This window comes from Lactuca virosa, chromosome 9 (genome assembly GCF_052849685.1).
Source record: "Lactuca virosa cultivar CGN04683 chromosome 9, Lactuca_virosa_CGN04683_v6, whole genome shotgun sequence".
In the NCBI taxonomy this organism is placed as follows: Eukaryota; Viridiplantae; Streptophyta; class Magnoliopsida; order Asterales; family Asteraceae; genus Lactuca; species Lactuca virosa.
Genome location: NC_136434.1, coordinates 129,499,409 through 129,522,103, shown reverse-complemented (window position 1 = coordinate 129,522,103; position 22,695 = coordinate 129,499,409). Strand labels below are relative to the sequence as shown.

Here is a 22,695-nt window from a genome sequence, read left to right as displayed (position 1 = left end):
AAAAACACTTAAATAATGAAATAATTTCCTTATTTTAATTATTTTTAACACTTATGAACTTAATAGAATAAATAAAACTTGATTTTTTATTTAGAAGGTTTGACTTTTATTGATTTTTGTTGACTTTTATTGACTTGAAAATAATGGGTTGTTAAAGTTCGTGCGGAATTTATAACTCCTTCATACGGACTTCGTTCTCGACTGTATTTATATCGACATGTTCATATTCACGAGATCTTGAATTCTCGTTTATATTGTTTCGGCTAACAATGAACCAATTTGAATTTCGATTTTTGTGTCCACACTGATGCGCTGAAACTTCAAAAAATCATTACTTCGTCTCACGAAGTTAGATTTGGACGTTCTTTATATGCAGGCTCTCGGTTTAACGACTACTACGACTTTCCTTTAGATCACTTAGGTTAAAAAGTTATCAAAAATTCACTTTTTACGGTTCGCAAAGCCGTATCGATTTAATCGCGGAAATTCGAAAAAGCATAACATCTTCATACGAAATCGGATTTTAGCGTTCTTTATATGTACGAAATCCTTATCACATACACTATAACCTTTTTAAGATTATTTTTCTAAATAAACTTTTATCAAAAAATCATTTTTAATGTTTATTATGTCTTAATTGACTAGCCCAATTTGCGAGTGTTACATTTATCTTTTTCTTTTGACTAGCTTTACATTTGATATATATATATATATATATATATATATATATATATATATATATATATATATATACCCTTGTGATTCTTCCTCTCAAACTCATTATTCCCCTACTCCATCTTCAGTATCGTCGGCGTGCTTCCCCTTCCTCCCTCTTGACGCCTACCTCATTATTATTAGAAAGTATCTATGATGTTATCGGTTTTTAATTCTTTGAAACTCTATGCACAATCACCGCCTTGAATTAAGAAAGCATCGCCAAGAGCGGCTTCACCTAATCACTCTGTAACATCGTAAAAGTTAAGACCACGTTCTTAAATTTATTAATTAAATATATTAAAGATGATTTATATAGTTAAATCATAAAGGAATAAATATATCATTAGTTGATATGAAGTTTAGAAAGTTAGAAGTGAAAATAATAACATTTTAAAAGTTAAAGGGCCAAAAGTGTCAAGTTAACAAAGTGGGTTGACCAAAGGGTTGAATCAAATAATGGAAACGACTACCAAGTTTATAAAATGTATGAGGAAGGACTTATTATGTCAAAACTTAAGTTAAAATCACAAATATTGAGGTTTGATAGGTTTTAGCAAAAACAAATAAACTTGAGGGACTAAATGTTAAAATGTTGGGGAAATAAGATGCATCCATTTATCCTCATTTATGAAAAAACATAGAGAAGAAGCTAAGGATCTCTCTCATGGATACTTTCTTCCATTTTTACATATAGGGTTTGAATCAAGCAAGTTTTGAAGCATCCAAGCAAGAAGGGAAGCAATCAAAGGCTAATAATGTATAAATCCTTCTTCTCTAACTCTATTTCTCGAGTTCATTATTGGGGTTGAACCCCAATGTTGATTTTGGTTTAAGTTGATGATTAGGGTTTATTTTTATAACCTCCCATTGAGTGACTTCCATGGTTATAATCTCATTCCAATCATCTCATCCAATCATCCAAATTGATGGATTTGATGATTTGGGTAAAAATCTCCATGAACCCTAGAAATCTAATTTGGGGATTTTGTGTCTATAAGCTATTATGTAATAGATTCAATGAACTGGATGATGTTTCATGACAATGAATTCAAATGGAATGCTCAAACACATCCATGATGGTAGAATGTTGCCTAAACATGGATTTTAGGTGGTTTTGGGGAAATTCTGATGAAAATAATAGAATCATGTGTATGTGAGCATTTTATGAGTATATGATACTCATAAACAGGAGTTGATACTAATAATATGACTTGAATGCAAAAACATGAAGACTTGAATTGACTTTAGTTGAATTTATGGGATTTCTAGCTAAAAGGGCAATTTGGGAATATGGAATAGCATTGAGGATTCCATAGTTAAATTAAGTAATTACAATGAGATTGGTTGTAGTTTTATGTACTTGAAAACATTCATACGAGTGTTCAATAAGTTAGAGACAAGCTACACGAGTTTCAGAATGTTCAATTGCAAAATAGACTAGTCAACCTTTTATTTAAAACTTGAAGATCAATGTTAAAGCGTTGTCGTAAGCGCCTAAACAAATAATAAATAGGTATAAAAAATACTGCTCAGTTTCACTAGGGGATAACATAAGAAAGCAGGTTCGAATCCACAGGGACACGTCCTAAAGTCTATACCCTTTTGTGTAAGGCACACACTAGTTTGACAATAAATTAAATGGGGGGAGGGGGGTTGATGATTATAATTAATATTAAACAAAAACATAAAAATTCAACTAATAACTTATGAAAATTCAAATGGTTAAAAGCAATTTCAGTTCTGTGGTGACTCTCTTAATCATGCAAATAACCTTCAACTTGATTGTTTGGATTGTCAGATTGTGTACTATCTAAACTGGTATTGAACATCATTAATAAGCTCTAACAATCTTCTTTTTCCAAATTATTTAACCAAAGTATGCTATTTGAATTATACCTTACTTTTTACTAAGTTAATCAAACTAGCTCTTAATTGATTTAGAAAAGTAACATTACTCACAGTATAAAATTCTCAATAAAGTCCAATACTTCTCATAGGCTCGGAAGCGTAAAAACACATTCGATAAGTTCATATTAGAATTAAATCCTAGCACAGAACCAATATAATATTAGTTACTTATTACCGGTTAATTAAAACGATTACAGATTCTAATAACCAATTAACCGGAATGATTTATTATCAAATCAAGTGGAAAATAAAAACTAAGTCAAAATCAAACATCCACTTCAACATGAAACTAATCAAACTAGACATAAATCACAACCAAAAATCAAGCCTAATGATAACTTGCACAAAAAGCCGAGTCGATGCGAAACTAGAATCTATAATTTTTAGCATGACATGGCTAAAAACGAATTACAAACTATAACAATAAAGTCCAAATGATAAATCTTACTAAATTATATGAACGAGTCAAACTGCAATCTTCAGATCATAAAATTCACTGGAAAACTTTAGAAAATCGCTAGAAAAATCATCTGCAACAGTCACGGGTTGGACTGAGAAGACATCTCATATTATATAACAAACATGGGAAAACAAATAAGAGCTTTGGCAAGAAGTACGACCCATTCTTGGTGAACACGACCCGTGTTTGGAGGCAGGTCGAGTCCATACACATTTAAGTGAAGTACATTACCAAAACGAGACTTTTTTAGAGGCACAAGCATGCTTAAGTGTACAGGTCGTGCTCTTCAGACGCATAAGAATAACCCTTGAAATCTTGAAAAATCATAAAAATGTCATCAGGGAGTAAGCATGCCCCGTGCTAGGTCATTATAAGTTTGCCTTCAGAAAATAGCACTCAAAATTACCAGCCCGAGTTTATGTAGGGAGCATGGACCGTGCTTGATGAGCACATCCCATGCTTGACATTTTTTTCGCATTTTAGGATCAAAACTTAGTTCTAAGCTACTTTATTACATTCTCTAGCATCCTCAGGTACGTTTAGCTCCAGTTAAGCTCCAATTCTCCACTCTCACGTCCAAAGTCCAAATCCGCATCAAAATCCTGAAAAATAAATTAAAATATAAGCAATATGGGCATTCTTATGGAAACCGAACATTCTTTGAATTATACTAAAAACATGGTTATAAATGCCGAAAATATGATACATAATAAGATTAAATGTAACCAAAATGATGCATAAAATGCATCTAACAATCATTATGTTCTTAAAGGTTTCACTGAGCATTTAATGAATTAAGTGGAGTGTTTTGGATGATAATACACCTCCTAATCATGTGTGAGAACCTATATAAATGGTACAAAGTTAATTGGAAAGGACCTTCAAGAACTATGCAAAGTAAAGTGTTATTTTGAGAAAAAAAAAACAAAAATAAAAAGTGTGCAGCCATGAAAGCATGGGTTGTGTTTCACTAAGCCTTGGCAAAGCGCATGCCGTGTTTCATTCTGAGAAATTTCCACTTATTTTCCCTAACTTGTGTTTGGCTCATCCGTTTGACCTAATTCCAATTGCATTAGTTAGGAATGGTTGAAAAATAATGTTTAGAAGAGTTTATAATTTTTTTGATCCTCAAGGGTATTTTGGTCATTTTGTTGACCTTCACCTACATGTTATATAGGTGGCGTTTGAGAGTGTTGCTCTACGCAAATGAACAAGAAGAGGACTAGCTAACCTTCTTATGATTGAGGTGAGTACATTTTGGCATTTTCCCACTTTGGGGTACATGGAAAATGATTTTATGATAATGAAATACCAATGCTTTGATATATAAAACGTTTTGAAATGAAAGTGTTAAATACTTTTGAAAAGATGTTTTGAATAGTGCCTTGAAATCAAGAACGTTTTGAAAGCAAAGAATATTTTGGAAGAACATATGTTTTGATATGTTAAATGTGTCTTTTCAAAGTATATTTTTCTAGTAATCTATTCTATTATAAATGGTGATATGAGTATTGATAATGTTTGAATGTAAAAGCTCGAAAGAAAGTAAAAAGGGCACAATAAAAACTGTCCGGACCATGATACCTCATAAGAGGCACTAGAGGAATCTACTGGGATGTTACATTCTCTTTGGAAGTAGATATCCTAATATAGCATGATACCTTGGTGGACTGATATTGTTCTTTTCACATTGGCACTTGACTTGATAAGTGATCAAATTAAATGATACCTTGGTGGACTGATTTTGTTCTTTTCACCTTGACACTTGATTTGGAAGGGGATCAAATGACATAATATGATATGATATGTTATGTTATGTATGAAATGATTTTCATGTAAATGCTTTGAAATGTTTCAATAAAAATGTGATAAATGTTTTGGGTCACAAACCCGCATATCTCACGAGACATTATTGTCTTATGTATCTCTTTTTAATGTCATATATCGCAGGTTAGGAGAAAAGATGATATATGGAGGTTAGAAGTTAAGAGATAGTGAATGGAGTGGAGCTTGTTAAGTTCCTTATTAATGGTATTGATGTAATTTGTATTTGCTTGCTATGGTTTGTATGATGCTTAATGGTAACACTCAATGTTTTAATTGTAAATGTTTTTATGGGACCAAGTTTTTGTTAAATGCGGGTTGATTACCGAAATGGTTTTATAACTATATCATTTTAAACTTTGAAAAAATTGGGGTGTTACACGCTCCTCCAATTTCCGAGCCTCGTCGATGAACACGATTGGAGGGTAAGATTCTAGTGTTTTCAGAACGGATTTCAGTTGTTCTTTGTCTGGGTAATATGAGATTTGGAGGGTTGGTTTTGTCGGGACTTCATCTCGCAAGGATGTGATAAAGTTGGACCTTTCTTCTTCAAATCCTTCTATAAATCCGATAAATTAGGATTTAATTGACTCTCCATCCCCCTGATGATGAAGGTATTGCGTTTGTTAGGATTTGAATTCATTTCCAGCTTATGAGAGCAAGGGATTACGATGGGTTGATGTTGATTTGGTTGTGGAAGTAGAATCACCACAACTGTTTGCTTCTCAACCACCAGATAGCTCCTCAACCACCGACTTACTCCACCACCAGCTTGCTTCTCAACCACTGACGATCAAGGTAATGAAATTAGGTCAAACCTAAAACGGCCATGGAATTAGAATCACCATGGCTCTTTGAAGCTTCTATTTGTTGGATTAAGATGTCTAAGGTCCTAACTAAATTGGTAAAATGTTGATAAATAAAAAGTAAAGTCCTTTTTGGGTTGCCCTTATAACTAAGAAATTGATTAGATTGATTATTGGAGAGAGATAAATGATTTGTTAATATATTGTATGATTAGTATATTAATTATAAATAGTTATAATTAATTTAGAATTAATTTGGAAATAATTTTAGGTTAATTAGAATTAATTAAAGGTTGAAAGAGTAAATTTGTAATTATTCAAAAGTTGAGCAGATGAGAGATTCCAGAACCTTCCTCCTATGGATGGTTTTGGAGACCCTAAAAGGGTTTCTGGAATCCTCCATTTAGATAATCAAGGAACCAGATAACTACTTTTTTTTGAGATAGTTTATTTTATGTTCAAATTAGGGTTTTTAGATGTCTCCTAGTCAGCTATAAATATAGCCTTATACCATGTAATTTTCGGCCACTCTATTCCATACTAGATCCGAAAATTGGTCCTCTCTCCTCTCTCCTAATCTTTCTAGGGTTCTTGTGTTTTTGGTGTGAACCATTAGAGGCTCGCACGCAATTGGAGCTTGATTTCAAAGAGACTTGTGGATTGATCATGTTGGATTCAAAGGTTTGTTTACAATAACAAATCAGAGGTATGTGATTCTTTTGTGAATTTCGATTTCCATTAGCGTTTAGAACTTTTGTTGTTTAATAGTATGTTGCTTCAATAGTGTTATGACATAGATCAAAGTAGGTTGCAAGTAGCCTTAAAAGTATAAGGATTTTTCCGCATTATTACATGCAAAACCCAACACTATTTTCTCTATTGTGAATGGAATATGATTGTCATTTGGTTATTTGGTAGTATTTTTGGCCTCTTGAGCGTTATTTTGGCTGATGATTTGTAATTTGACTTGTAAATTGTTATCTGTCTCCTGATCATCCATGTGTGATTCTTGTTAATCAAATATGGAACTTTTTTTATGCTTCTAGTTTCTTTATGAATGCTCACTAAGTGTTTTGGTTTTCAATGTGTTAAACGTTCTTTTTGAAAAGATGTCAACAAGTTAGGTTTATTTGTGTGTTCATCTTCTCTACAAACCTTCAAAAACAGGGTAAGGAGGGGTGGGTGTTGGATAGTGGTGATAGGCAGTGGTGGTGTTGGTAGTGGACCGAAGGGGGGGGGGGGATAATGAGTCTGAGAGGAAGAAGTATAAAAGGATGCTATTTTTTTTCTTTTATATGTAAACATAGAAAAAAAAGATAAAATAAATTATAAGGGTATAAAAGTCTTTTTATATGGGTGAGAGATTAGCCATAATAGAAACTGAAAATCACAAGGATCTTCCATGAAGTTTTTTAAAGTTAGAGACTAAAACCTAGATTTTAAAAAACCACTGGGAGCATTAATAAATTTTGTATTATTATTATTATTATTATTATTATTATTATTATTATTATGATTATTTACCCTATTGACATGATTTTTCATATTTTAGTTGTTTTTTTATTTATTTTTGTTTTTTTGTATTTTTAATAAGTATTAAAAATATTTTTTTGTTTGTTCATAATATTTGTGTTATTTTTTTCATTTGTTATTTTTTCATTTGAACTATCTATGTATTATTCTTTCGTTCAGATTATCCCTATCTTATTTTTTTCGTTCCGATTATCTCAGTGTTATTTTTCTATTTCGGACTATTCATATGTTATTTTTTCATTCCGACTATCTCAGTGTAATTTTTCTGTTCGAATTATTCATATATTATTTTTTATTCAGACTATCTATGCGTTATTTTTTTTCGTTCCGACTATCATTATGTTATTTTTGTTCCAACTATCCTTATGTTGTTTTCTCTTCGGTCAGATTATCACCATGTTATTTTTTTGTTCGGATTATTTTTGTGTTATTTTTTCGTTCTAACTATCTCTGTGTTTTGTTTGTTTCAACTATCATTGTGTTATTTTTTGTTTAAACTATCCTTATGTTATTTTTTTTTCATTAAGACTATCCATGTATTATTTTGTTTTCGTTCGGACTATCAACATGTTATTTTTTTTGTTTGAACTTTTTGATGTTATTATTTTGTTGCGATTTTCGTAGCCATTAAATAAAACTCACACACAAACATTCATATAATTGTTCGTTTATTTTTTATACAAAAATAAAAATATAACACATAAATAGATGGGAAGAGAAAATAACAAAGAGATAGTCTGAACAAAAAAACAACACATGGATAATCCGAACAAAAAAATAATGTAGGGATAATTTGATCGAAAAAAATAACACAATGCTAGTCCGAACGGAAAAATAACACAATAATAGTACGGACGAAAAAATAACACATAGATAGTCCGGACGAAAAAAATAACATATGAAGTCTAAACAAAAAAAGTAACATACAGATAATTCGAATAAAAAAAATAACACAGAGATAGTCGGAACAATACTTATGAATAGTCGTAATATTTTTATTGAACAATATCTAGTTACCGTTTGTAAAAATAAAGATACAACTATACATAATTTTATGTTTTCTAAATAAAACAAAAAAAAATAATAATAACAAAAAATCAAATCAAGAGGCAACATCAAATTCTATTATTCTTAGACAAAACTGCACAAATGGTCCCTGTAGTTAGTTGAAAATTGCTACTTTGGTCCAAAAATGTTTGGACTAGCACCAGAAGTCCAAACTTTTCATTTTGTTGCGAGTTTGGTCCAATTTGCTTTGAACTTTTTTATAATGACGATTTTGCCCTTGCTTTTTGTTTTTTCATTTTTATTTATTTATTTAGATATTTTTCTTAGTAAAAGAAATTAAAAAAAGACAAAACCCTCTCTCTCTCTCAAAAATTAAAAAGAAATTAAAAAAGACAAAACCCTCTCTCCCTCTCCCTCTCTCTCTATCTCTCTCTCTCAATTCGTCTTCCACCTCCACAGCCAAAAGAAATTTGGCCTCCAATCAAAAATATGTTCCCCTCATCCCTCCTCTCGCCGGAAACCCCTACACATAAAAATCTGGTAACATTCAGCGCCTCCCCACTCCACCACCATCACCATCACCATCGTTTATACAGCCGGAGATAGAGGGGAATCTACATCTGATTCAACTCAGCGATGACAAATCCACCTGCATCCATTTTTTGTTCTTTGGAATTAAAGAACACAACAGTTTCATCTTCTGAAAGATTAGTTTCATCATCGGAAAGATTGAACATTAGAATCCTTCATCGTTTTTGAACCCTAATGTCTCCTGCCCTATGAAATTTCAGAAGAATGATGTCGGAATTCTCCCACATGGAGGCAGGAGGAGAAACCCCAAAATATGGAAAAATCATAATTATCTTCATCTTCAAGGTTAAAAATAATATTTGGATTTTTGATTTGGGGATGAAAGGTTCGATCAAGATCCCCTCCTCCACCCACTAGAAATTACAACCACCATTAGACAAGCATAACACCAGTGCGATAGATGCAGTAGATAAATGAGAAACTTGACGCGTCTGAAACCCTAGGTCGCCGCACTACGTCTTCTCTATTACCCAGGTTTGTTCACCAAGCTTTAACGAGGGAGGGAGAGAGAGAGAGAGAGAGAGAGAGAGCCCTTCGTCTTCAGATAAGGATTTTCCTGCCGGAGGTTAGTGGTGTCGGAGGTTGGTGGTGGGGCTGAAGGTAGGGTTGAAGGCGGTTGTGGTTGACGGTGGTGACGATGACGATCCTTCTTCTTTAAGGTGTTTCATCGAGCACCTGGATCTTGGCCTGACCTCGTCTTCTCCGGCTCCGGTGACTGCTCTGGTGGGTGAGAGATTGAAGGTGGGTTCCAAGTTCAAGAGCATTGTGCTGGAATATTTTACACATGATAAACACACACTCAAATACATAAGAGAGAGAGAGAGAGAGAGAGAGAGAGAGAGAGAGAGAGAGAGAGAGAGAGAGAGAGAGAGAGAGAGAGAGAGAGAGAGAGAGAGAGAGAGAGAGAGAGAGAGAGAGAGAGAGATTTAATTTTAATTTTATTTTTTATTTTTTTTAAATCTAAAAATTAGAAAAATAAATAAGAGAGAGATTTATTTTATTTTTATTTTTTTAAATTTGAAAATCAGAAAAAAAATCATATTAACAGGGGTAAATTCGTCATTTTGAAAAAAATAAAACAGATTGGACCAAACAAACAACAAAATGAAAACTTTGGACCTCTGGTGTTAGTCCAAACCTTTTTGGACCAAAGTGGCAATTTTAAGCAAACCACAGGGAACATTTGTGGAGTTTAGTCTTATTCTTATTATTCTTATTATTATTATTATTTTTGCGTAGAAACTAGAAACAAGGTTCGTTCAAGTCCACGAGGATTTACCATGAAACTAAGAAAGCATCTTGTGGGCATGTCACAGAATCTTTTACCGATTTCCCCAATTACCTCTCGCCACTCTGAAACCTGTTGCCTTTTCTTCAACTTTCCATTTTTATCTTCCCACACAAACCCTTCCAACTGTCGCCGTCCGATCTCTATCCCACTCTCCCCTCCCCCAATTCTTTACCATCTTCAATCCCTTCCACTCTCACTAACTCTCACGTCCTCTCTTTCTGGGTTTTCATTCTTGGATCCCCTCAATCCATAACTCTTTCCCTGTAATCTCTCTTCTCCATCTGGGGTTTCGTAATCCAATCCCCTTTTCCAATCTTCTGATCAAATTCGCTGATTCTATCCACCAAAATTCGTTCTGGGTATATTAATTCGAGTTCGCTTCCACGATCCACCATCTATTGGAGTCATCCATGAATGGTCGGAGCTACAACCACCACCGTATACACATGTCGGATGTGGTTTTCGAGTGTGTGATTCCATACATACACGACTCACGCGACCGTCAATCGGTATCCTTGGTCTGCCGGAGATGGTACGAACTGGAAGCCCAGACGCGTAAACAGGTGATGATTGCGTTGTGTTATACAGCGACACCGAAGCAGCTATGGCGGAGGTTCCCCTACCTTGAGTCGCTGAAACTGAAAGGGAAACCGCGAGCTGCCATGTATAACTTGATCCCCGAGGATTGGGGTGGGTTTGTGACGCCGTGGGTGGAGGAGATTGCGAGATCTTTCGTTTGCTTAAAAGCTGTTCACTTTAGAAGGATGATTGTTAAAGATGATGATCTTGAGCTCCTTGCACGTTCACGTGGCCATGTTCTTCAGGTTCTTAAGCTTGACAAGTGCTCTGGTTTTTCCACCGATGGTTTATTGCATATATGTCGATCCTGCAGGTATTATCTCGATCTTTTACCCTATTTAACATTTGTTAATTGCTGAATCTTCCATTATTTGGTCCTTGATTCATTCGATAAACAATAAACTATGATATGGTATTATCATCTTAATTATTATTTTTTTAATTACCCTACTCTTTGGCTTTGTTGCGATTTGTTGGATAATATGAAATAAGGAATTTGTACAACATTTGTAGAATTTAAAAGGTGGACAGGGTTGCATTGCATACCCTATAAAGTGCCTATAAAGTCTAAATTTTGGTGTAAAGTGACTCGATCAAACACACTTTATTTCTTTTCATTTCTTCCATTATTTTAAAGCGGATAAAAAATGCGACTTAAATTTTTGGATAGTTAAAATGTAATTGCTTTGAGAGGTTTGTTTATTATCATATAACGAATTAAAGATTGTGCATAATATTCTTTTCATGACATTGCAGGAATCTGAATACATTATTTCTAGAAGAGAGTCAAGTAATAGAAAAAGATGGAGAGTGGCTACATGAACTTGCGTTAAACAACACTGTTCTTGAAACATTGAACTTTTACATGACAGATCTTTCTTGTGTTAATATCAAAGATCTTGAACTTATAGCAAAAAAATGCAGGAATTTAGTTTCAGTCAAAATAGGTGATTGTGAAATCTTGGATCTTGTTGGTTTCTTTCGTGCTGCTGTTTCACTTGAAGAATTTGGTGGAGGTTGTTTTAATGATCAAGCAGAACAATATGCTTCAATGTCTTATCCTCCAAGATTGTGTCTTTTAGGTTTAAATTACATGAGTACAAATGAGATGCCCATTGTGTTTCCATTTGCATCAAGGCTTAAAAAGTTGGATCTTCTTTATGCCCTTCTTGATACAGAGGATCATTGTCGATTGCTCCCAATGTGTCCCAATCTTGAAGTTCTTGAGGTAAAAATCTCATTTTTTTTTTCACTTATTCTTGATTTGGGCTATTTCAAGATTCAAATATGATATGAGTTCTTGGAAAATTAGTCTGAAACTGGTATCAAGATTAGCTTATTATACTTATGGACCAAAAAGATATGCTTTTTGACTCTGTAGTTAATTGGATTTATTCAAGATTCTTTCTTGATACAAGTTCTTGAAATATTAGTCTAAAAATTGTTTAAATATTATGTTATACGTATGATTCTTGTCACATACTCTCTCCCCACAAAGAAAAGATTGCATTTTGGCTCTACTTTTAATTGGGTTATTTCAAGATTCCAACTTGATACGATTTCTTCAAATATTAGTCTAAAATTGGTAATAATAAACAAATAACTGAATTTACATTCCTATTTCTTGCATTTTAAAGATTATATTTTACTTATGAACAGACAAGAAACGTAATCGGAGATCGTGGAATGGAAGTTCTTGCTAATTGTTGCAAAAAATTAAAACGATTACGAATCGAACGAGGTGCAGATGAACAAGAAATGGAAGATGAAGAAGGAATCGTTTCTCAAAGAGGCTTAACAGCTTTATCACAAGGTTGTATCCAATTACAATACATTGCTGTATACGTATCCGACATTACAAACGCAGCTCTCGAATCCATGGGCATACACCTAAAAAACCTCTGTGATTTCCGCATGGTGTTGCTAGACAGAGAAGAGATAATTACCGATTTACCCCTCGACAATGGAGTCCGAGCTTTACTCAACGGTTGCCATAAGCTTAAACGATTCGCTCTTTATCTTCGACCTGGAGGTTTGACTGATGTGGGTTTGACTTATATCGGTCAATATAGTCAAAATGTACGATGGATGCTATTAGGTTATGTTGGCGAATCTGACGAAGGGCTTTTAGGGTTTTCAAAAGGGTGTCCAAGTTTGCAAAAATTGGAAGTGAGAGGGTGTTGTTTTAGCGAACAAGCACTTGCGATTGCTGTTTTACATTTGAGATGTTTGAGGTATTTATGGGTTCAAGGGTATAGAGGGTCATCTACTGGATGTGATTTGTTAACAATGGCGCGACCTTTTTGGAATATTGAAATAATTCCTTCTAGAAGAGTTGTTGTTGTTGGGGAAGATATAGAGGATGAGCAACCTGCTCATATACTTGCTTATTACTCTCTTGCTGGACCTAGAACGGATTTCCCACCTTCTGTTATCTCACTTGATTCCATTCCTGTTCTTGATTCCATTCCGGTGATAGATGAATAGAAGAGATGTGTATAGATCTTTCATTCCACAAGCTCTAGACATAGTCTTCTGTTTGATGTTGTATTCTCATTAAGTTTTGTTCCAATTCCTAGAATCATGGGGTATGTAATAAGCTTGATGTATTTGAAATCTTGAAGGGTTTTTATTTTTTTTATTTTTATGTTGATGAATAATGAGCCATTTTTAGTGAACATCCATACATGTTAACAAGATTATCAAAGGTGATATTCAAGAAACTGTAATAAAGATTGTACATATGTTTTTATGTCTTGGTATTTAATTTCTTTTCTAGATTTTTGAGTAGTATTTGTTTGAAGAGGATAAGGATTCAATAAATTAAGAGAGTCATGGATGCATAATGGATACTTTTTATGCTTGTGGGAACCAAAATATCAAGAGAAGTAGTCACTTTCATAGTATCATTGGTTTTAACTGAAAAGTGACATTCACGACACAAATTTTAAAGATGATATTCTTTAAAGCTTGTGTAGATCCTCTTATCAGATTTGTAAGTGAATTTTACCTTTCTACAAAAGAGTTATTCTTTCAATAACTCATGATTCCGCCGACATGTTCATGTTCTAAAATATCATCTAAGATGTAAATCAGACACCTAATGGTCTGCTAGATGGCCAATTCAGGTAGCCGAAACTATATTAAAATTAAAACTCCAACACTATTAATGAGCCTTGACTTGTTGACCTTTTTTTTTTTTTTTTTTTTTTGGTGCAAGTATAACACTCTAGAATCAAGTGTGGTACAGTTGGGGACAAATAAAATGACTTTAGGAACTTCTCAGTTGACTATCATTTGTAGGTGTCAACCGTTTTATATTTATATTCTTTATGATGTCGGATAACCAGAACATCTTTGCTTAAGAAAAATCTGAACCAAGGGCATGAAGAACAATGGTTTAAATATGTATTTATTTATGTTTGAACGGCTAATTTACACACATTCTAAATTTTATTTCTAAACTAAACATTTGTCTATCGAAGGACTTGAACCATTAAACATTTGTCTATCGAAGGACTTGAACCATTAACCACTTATGGAGGGACATATTAAAAATATACCTGATACCACTAGCTTACAGCTCATTTCTTAGTGTATCTTATGACTATAAGGTTGTACCATATGTTGTGGGACATCCCCACTAATAAAAATTGATCAAAAATAGAATAAAGTGGTGGATGCAAGTGCTTTCTCATGCAACTTGCAGAAAGGTTTCTCCAATTAAAAATTTGTTTTATGATAGTGAGGGCCTTTGTCATACTCCAAATAAAAGTTGAATTAAACCATATAGTACATAATATACTTTTTTTTATTGCATATACGTGTGGCTTATGTGTGAAATAAATGAAGTGGACATTTATGTGTATGGGCACTTAAGCTTGGCTTTTCTGTGGATGATCTTTGTATTATAGTATCAACCACTTACTAGTTTAGTACCCATTAGGAAACCAATAGTGATCTTCTTTATGGGATACAAATTCTTTGCTTCGTCTTTAGAAGCAACACTTTCCTTGACAACGTTTATTGCACTAAATACACCATATTATATATTTCTCTAAAGAGTTCTTGATGGGACTGATGCATTAGTGTTGATATTGATGATGCCATGAACTTGGATTCCTCACCTTACGTTTTTTGAATTTCAAATTTACAAAAGAAAATGATTAAATCGTTAGAAGTATCTTGGGTATGATCCTGAAGATACGTTCTTAATGATCAAATTTGTCATGGTACTATGTGGGGTAAGAGTATCAGAGATATGTATAAAAAATATTCTATGTGTTTTTTTTATCTTATCTTTTCGTGGGAGGTTTGATATGTTTTATAGGAGACCATTCAGGCTGCTCGGCCTCTCTATTGGCCTTATCTAGTAAAAGGGGGAACAATGTCGTCACCGACTATGAATTTCTGAATTGTAGCTAATGTTAGAAGGAATTAGGGGACACACTTTTGGGAGTTTGAACTCTTAATATTTAATTGATCACAATCATGGCTCTTAACTTCGATCGTATTTATGAAGTTTGAAAGATGGCATGCCATTGGGTGCATTGAGTGTTTACCATGCCAATTACTTCTACGACGACAACATCGTTCCTTGTCACTTTACATTTAACATGATTTGATATTAGAGTATGTTTTTAGAGTCGTAACTTGCCCTTCTAGCTTTGTTTATTTTTTCTTTACTGCAACATCTTCTTCCTGCCCATGTTCTTCTTCTGTGGCCGTTTTTTTTGTCTTTCTAGTTCATTCTAGGTTGCGACCATCAGCGTGAAAGATCGTGTAAGGGAGTTTTTATAAAACAATGATTGTTGTCGGATGTTAGACGATGCCATCAAATGATTTGGTTTACATCGTGTAGATGGCATTGAAATCCCAAACACTCATGCTTCAAATGCTAAGATGGTGGTTTATAATAGTTTTTATGCATGTCTTATTTTCTACAAACAACTTTATGAGGGATCTTCTTATGCATCTCGATTTTAAATCATCCAACCGGATACCAACGACGTGTTTCAAATTTTTGGCTTCAAGTGACTTTGCAATAGTTTTGGTATCATACTATGCTTTCCTAGGATTCCTCTTCCCACACGTGTCGAATGGTCATTGCTAATGTCGGAAAATTACCTCATGAATGCATGTTGTACATACTTAAAATAAAATAGACGTTTGAATAGATGTCTCTGCCCTAAGGTCTTCATCAAACAAGAAGAGACAATAAGCTTGAATCAAACATTCTATGACTATTTAGTTTTAACTATGTACAACCCTAATGCATTTATAAAATAATCTTTCATTATCAACATAGACCCTAAGCAACTATCAACATAGACCCTAAGCAATTAGCAACATAGCAATTATCAACATAAACACATAGCAGGCATAAAGGCATATCGTCTCTCCTAAGCATGCATCCTAACATGCAACCTGAGCAGATCCCTAGCCTAACTTCTAGCATGCAATTCATATAATAGCATACCTCACCTTTATGTATGAGTATTTTGAGAAAACTTACTTGAGCCACGGTTGATTACATGCATCACATCCTTTTCTTTTTAAAACCCTTTTTGGAAAAAGATTTTATTAATCCCCAGTTTGAGTCCAGACGTACCACATATTCAACACCAAGTTCCAGGTATAATTGCTTTTGTGATTTTGGCATTTAAGACTTGAAAATATAAGTTTTTTGGTGGCCACGACTTGGCGGTGTAGTCGCCACGACATGACATCACCTAATGGAATCACACCTTCATTCACCACGATGTGACATGGTGTTGGCCACGACGTGGTGGAGGCCTGCATGCAAAACCCTATTTTTTGGGCCTTAAGCACTATTTAAGAGATGTGATGGCTAGGGTTTTCTCACCTTCAACCTCCATCACCTCCCTTTAGACCTAAGTAAGCCCTAGCCTCCATTTTTGAGTTCTTGAAGTTTCTTGGTGGTTTTTGGTGATATTGAAGGAGAAGAAGGTGTCCTTTGAGAATAGATCTAGCAAGCAAGTTCCCCCACAACCTTATTGCACATATTCTGGACCATTATAAGTCCACATGTTCAAATCTTTATGTGCTATTCTTCTAGATCTAGATTCTTATAAACTTTTCTTCATGTTTGGAATAGTTTGAGTGGATTGATTCCATAAAGTTGGCAACTTTATTGAGTTTTGATTCCATGCAGGAGGTTTTGACCTTATTTTCACCATTTTTTTACCTAAGTAGAGTTTAAGACATACATTGGACACGTATGTCCATAAAGCAAAGATTTTTATGAGATCTTTGGGTGTAAGAAAGCTTTCTGGAAGAGATGAGTGTGTGGCTTAATGGATTAAGGAATTAATCCTTTAAGTTGTCCAGGAAGAGTTCCCACGACGTGACGATATGCTCACCACATCGTGGCGACTGAGGTTCTCGTGACTGATTTGTCTTGAGGCTGCCACGTCGTGGCAGATGCTTGGCTACGGCGTGGTGACTAGTAGAATTGACTTTTGGTTGTTGACCGTTGACTGTTGACTTTTTAACTACGATTTACTTTTGGTCAACTTGAGAGTTTTTGGGCTATAGATTGAGGATGTACCTCTGATTGTTGTGTAAGTGGCTCGTAGCACTAGTCTTTGTTTCGTGTGAGCGGTGTTGATAGTTTGCTAGCCTACGAGGTAATTTTTCTTACTATACTTTTGTACTGCAGTATGTATCCTTATCTGTAGGATGTTGTTATGTCGTAGTGATCTGTTAGATTGATATATCTGTTATGATTACCTGTGTTTGTTGGTTATTGTTTATGTGCATATGTCGACATATTGTGGTTGGGTTGAGGCAGTCCTGCTTTGCGCTGTAGACCAATGTACCCAGGCGGTCCAAGTGTACTGTAGGCCTTGTGAAGCGGTCCAAGTGTACTGTAGGCCTTGCGAGGCAGTCCAGTCAGACTATAGGCTCGTGTGTGCATGCTTTGTATTTGTATTATTGTATGGGGTATTTTGGAGAAGTCACTAAGCTTTGGCTGACAGTTGTGGATTTAAATGTTCCAAGTACTTCAGAGGATCGGGGGAAAGGAGAACGTGTGACTGTTGGTGTGTTATTTATTCGTACTAGTTTTTTTATTTATAAAGTCATATCTAATCTCAACTAGTCTTAGACACAAATAGGCAGTGTACCTAGTCGTGAAATAATATAGTTTAAGGTAAGAAAAGGTCTTGACAGGGAAAATGATGGTTTAGATCAAATGATTCAAATGCTAATTAATTAATAACTATGAAAAGTAAAGATGGGGTTTTTGTGTAAACTAATTTAAGCTAGTTTTAATTTTCTATTAATCAAATGAAACTAAAGAACTAAATGGAAAAAATAAATAAGAAGTACATCCACTAGAATACAAATCCCCCAAGTTTTTATGTTTGATTTATTAGAAATGCAATGGATTAATGAATTGATTACCGAATTGTAATATGATTAGTTATCTTCATCGGATTTCCTAGTACTAATAATTAATGAACAACTACCACAATGATCATGCAATTATTGAACACATAATTGATTAAATATATTCGAACTATGAACGATATGATCTAGTGATTTCTTGTCAATGATCATGACAACCTAAGCAAAGCATGGATATCTAATGCTCTCTAACATAATCAAAGTCACCCATTAATATTATCTAACCTTAGGCTTATGATCAAAGTCCTAGTCATACAAACCTAATGATCATAGATTCATATGATTCAAGTACATCAAGATAGAATGATCATCTAATCCTAATAATACTCAACAATAAACAATAAAAATCATAACTTTAACATGAAAGGTAAAGCAATCAATAGAACACAAGTAAAAACCGAATTCAGTTAATCTTACTAACGAAATCAAAGCATATCAACAAGGGTTCATCAATATCTAGTGAAAGTAAAGGTTTTCACACCATTTTTAGTAAACTAAAGCAGAAAAACATTACCAAAAGAATACAAGCGCGATCATCAAGCAAACCGGAAGCAAAATCTCAATACAATAACACTTGAATCTTCAAATCATTGCTCCGGTTGAATCTCTAGCTTCAAAATCAACCCTTGGAGGGTTTTTCCTCGTGAATAATTGTTGCCCTAAGGCCTCCACCTCTTGGAAACGACCTAATGTCCGGAATATATATACTTGCCAAATTTTGGCCACCACGACGTGGTTAAGAGGCACCATGTCGTGGTCTTCATGTATATCTCTTATTCTCCAAGTCAGTTCAACGATCACGAAGTTTCCATTTACCACGTCGTGGTGGTGATCACCATGTCATGGTGGTTGGATTTCACATTTTGGCACAAAGACGAAAGTCGCCCGAATTTTTTTTCTAGTTTTCATATCATTTTGAGTTGCCTTAATCGGAGTTACGAGTCATGAGATATGACCAAAATACTGACGAGGGGTTAAGCTGCCAGTAACATCATTTTTGTGTCTTTTTTAGCTTCGTTCTCCTCCTTTTGCATCCTAGCTCCCATTTTAACTGTAATTGAACATTTTCAAGCCTATTAAGTATCATATCTCTATAAATATAACATTTTAATCAAATATATTAAGATAATGGCCTAAAATATATAGTTAAATAAGGTCATATGAAAATACCCTACACTTATCTTTTGCTTGTCCTCAAGCAAACTAGATTGTTATTATGTTATATCAAAACTTTGACCACCAATCACATAGAATAAACCAAATTGAATTTGCAAATTATGTCTCGCCTCAATGCATATATTTGTCTCTAGACGCTAATTACTTCCCATGCCCACCAATACTCATAATCCTCATAAACATTCCCCACTTATTTTGAACAACACTCATTCCTATATCCCTCCGAATACATCCTTAGGAAACTTTCTTAACCTCAATGTAATTTTTTTAATTTCCCAAGAATACATATGATAAAATAACATTGAAAGAAAAATTATAAATCAAATAATCCCTTGGCAACTTGCCTTATTCTTCACTTCTTCAAGATCTTCATACTTTGCAAACTTTTATTCACACAACTTTTAACAACTTTTTTTTCTCTTTTTTTTTCACAACTTTTTTTTTCCATTTTTTTTTCATAACTCACTTTTTTTTCTCTCAAACTAAAAACCTGAAAAAAAAATGCTTAAGCAAAGGAACTTAACCTCAACCCTTATTGGTTAAGGTATTAGTCTAAAGTGCAATGACTACATAAGCTTTCCTGGATACATTTAAAGTACACGATGCAAATCATATTATGTTCCTCAAACTACACAAGTTCGCATTTTTTCTCATGATTTTACTAGAACCGGGAAGCCACAAATATACTATAACATATTCGCTTAACTAAACCTTTAAATTCGCATCAAATTATACCACAAAATACTAGCAAACTTAGTTCTAACACAAGAAAATTTTTTAATTTTCTAGATTTTTCTAATTTAAACCATTTTTTCAAGTCTATGTTTTGTTAGTTTTTTATTTTATTTTAAATCTAGCATATATATATATATTTTCTAGCATGCACTTTTCCTTTTTCAATTCCCTACCCCATACTTGAATTATACAATGCCCTCATTGTATAAAAACAACTAAAAGCTTATAAAATAAAAGAGGGAGAAAATGAACAAACTCGCCTTAGTTATGTAATCGTGAGATTAGATGATTGTTGTGGGCTGCTTATTGATACTAAGCTTGACTTTGTCCGCTGGAACACTTCTGGACTGAACATCCTTGCTGAGATTTGTGGACTTGTGGCATAAAGGTAGGCGGACAACAAATCTTCATAACTCAAAAATCTGACTAGGGCGTTGCCACGTCGTGGCAAGTTGTTGGCCATGACGTGGTCCCTGTAAAAACTGGAACTAAATCGTGATAAATGTTTGTCATGACGCGCAGTGAGAATTGGCGTTTCATGGTCTTCATGTTGGGAAAGTAGTCGCGATGTAATAAAAAGTCGCGTCTCGATGTAGCTAGGCTCGAGCTGCATCTTCGTGAAAACTCTAAATTCTTCATCGCAAAAAAAAGTATATCTACCAATCGGAAGATGATCAAGCTCTCAACTAGTCTCTCGTATATGTTTCTTCCCATATGTAGCATTGAAAGCTCAATAGACTCCTAAGTTTTATTTTTGCTCCATGTCGAATGTATACCCACACTTATTTGTGTGTCATGTTTCTTGTATTCTTATCGTATTTTTTCTCATCATCAATTTCATAGCTAAAAATTTTCGTGAAACAAAAATAAGAATCATCAAAAGCACTTTTATTCAAAATAAAATTAAAAATAAAAAAAATAAAAACTAAAACGAAAAGAAAATGCAAACTGATTTAAAAGTCGGGTTGCCTCCCAATAAGCGCTTCTTTTTGTGCGATTCTTGAGCTGGACTCTCAACTTAATAAACTTCTAATAAAACCGATGCCAATCCATCCGTTGCAATTAATACTCCTTTTGGACCGATTTGTAATATTTGACGTTTTGTTTCGAAAATCAGTCTGCCGAGCTTGAATCCAAAAAATCCATGAATGTTGACAAGGGTTGGAAGTGGTTGGATACTCATCATAAATGGATCGCACATCAAAACTTTCTCCACAGTTGGAATCGTCACCCCATGTTTCAAAACACAAACCAGAAAAATATGAGGCCACATCGTGGAAATGGTCAAGCCATGGTGTGGTTCCTGCATTTCAGCTTGATCTTATTCTTCGTCCAAGTCTTCAGTTAGCAACCTCTCCAGCTCCTCCAAATCTTTTTATGGATCGAATAGATCATCAAGTGCCTGAAACTCACACTCAAGAATAGCATCAATCATATCCATTTAAATAAAAATTTTAAAAAAATAAAAAATAAAAACTAAACTATAAACAAAATTTAATCAACAAAATAAAAAATATGAACTAAACGCAACCGTTCCCCGACAATGGCGCCAAAAACTTGGTGTGTTATTTATTTGCACTAGTTTTTTTATTTATAAAGTCCTATCTAATCTCAACTAGTCTTAAACACAAATAGGCAATGTACCTAGTCGTGAAGTAATATAGTTTAAGCTAAGAAAATGTGTCGAACACAGGGAACGTTATGGCTTACATCAAATGATTCAAATGCTAATTAAATTAATAAGTATGAAAAGTAATGATGAGATTTTTCTGTAAACTAATTTAAGCTAGTTTTAATGCTCTATTAATCAGATGAAAGTAAATAACTAAATAGGAACAATAAATAAGAAGTACTTCCACTAGAATACGAATCCCCCAAGTTTTTATGTTTGATTTATTATAAGTGCAATGGATTAATGAATTGATTACCGAATTGTAATATGGCTAGTTATCTTGATAGGATTTCCTAGTACTAATAATTAATGAACAACTAACACAATGATCATGCAATTAGTGAACACATAAATAATTAAATACATTCGAACTATGAACGATATGATCTAGTGATTTCTTGTCAATGATCATGACAATCAATCTAAGCATATCATGAATATCTAATGCTCTTTAACACAATCAAAGTCACTGATTAATATTATCTAACCCTAGGCTTATGATCAAAGTCCTAGTCATACAAACCTAATGATCATAGATTCATAAGTTTCAAGTACATCAAGATAGAATGATCATCTAATCCTAATAATACTCAACAATAAATAATAAAAATGATAACTTTAACTGGAAGGTAAAGCAATCAATCGAACATAAGGAAAAACCAAATTCAGTTAATCCTACTAACGAAATCAAAGCATATCAACAAGGGTTCATCAATATCTAGTGAAAGTAAAGATTTTCACACCATTTTCAGTAAACTAAAGCATAAAAACACCACCAAAAGAATGTAAGACGTGTTCATCAAGCAAACCCGAAGTGAAATCTCGATACAATAGCGCTTGAATCTTCAAATCCTTACTCCAGTTGAATCTCTAGCTTTAAAATCGACCCTTGGAGGGGTTTTCCTTGTGAATAATTGATGCCCTAAGGCCTACACCTCCTGGAAACAACCTAATATCGGGAATA

General features: G+C 33.9%; 1 protein-coding gene across 1 annotated transcript; it reads left to right on the top strand.

The window, feature by feature from the left end:
• Positions 1–10,132: 10,132 nt before the first annotated feature.
• On the top strand, positions 10,133–13,358 carry LOC145136627 (coronatine-insensitive protein 1-like). Its single transcript, XM_079070737.1, has 3 exons — positions 10,133–11,030; positions 11,474–11,945; positions 12,377–13,358. The coding sequence occupies exons 1-3, from the start codon at positions 10,549–10,551 to the stop codon at positions 13,202–13,204; spliced, it is 1,782 nt and encodes a 593-aa protein (XP_078926863.1). The 5' UTR covers positions 10,133–10,548; the 3' UTR covers positions 13,205–13,358.
• Positions 13,359–22,695: the final 9,337 nt, after the last annotated feature.

Coding starts and splice junctions, on each gene's coding strand:
- LOC145136627 (XM_079070737.1), top strand. CDS start 10,549: ATGAATGGTCGGAGCTACAACCACCACCGTATACACATGTCGGATGTG. Junction 11,031..11,473: donor CATATATGTCGATCCTGCAG/GTATTATCTCGA, acceptor ATGACATTGCAG/GAATCTGAATACATTATTTC. Junction 11,946..12,376: donor CCAATCTTGAAGTTCTTGAG/GTAAAAATCTCA, acceptor ACTTATGAACAG/ACAAGAAACGTAATCGGAGA.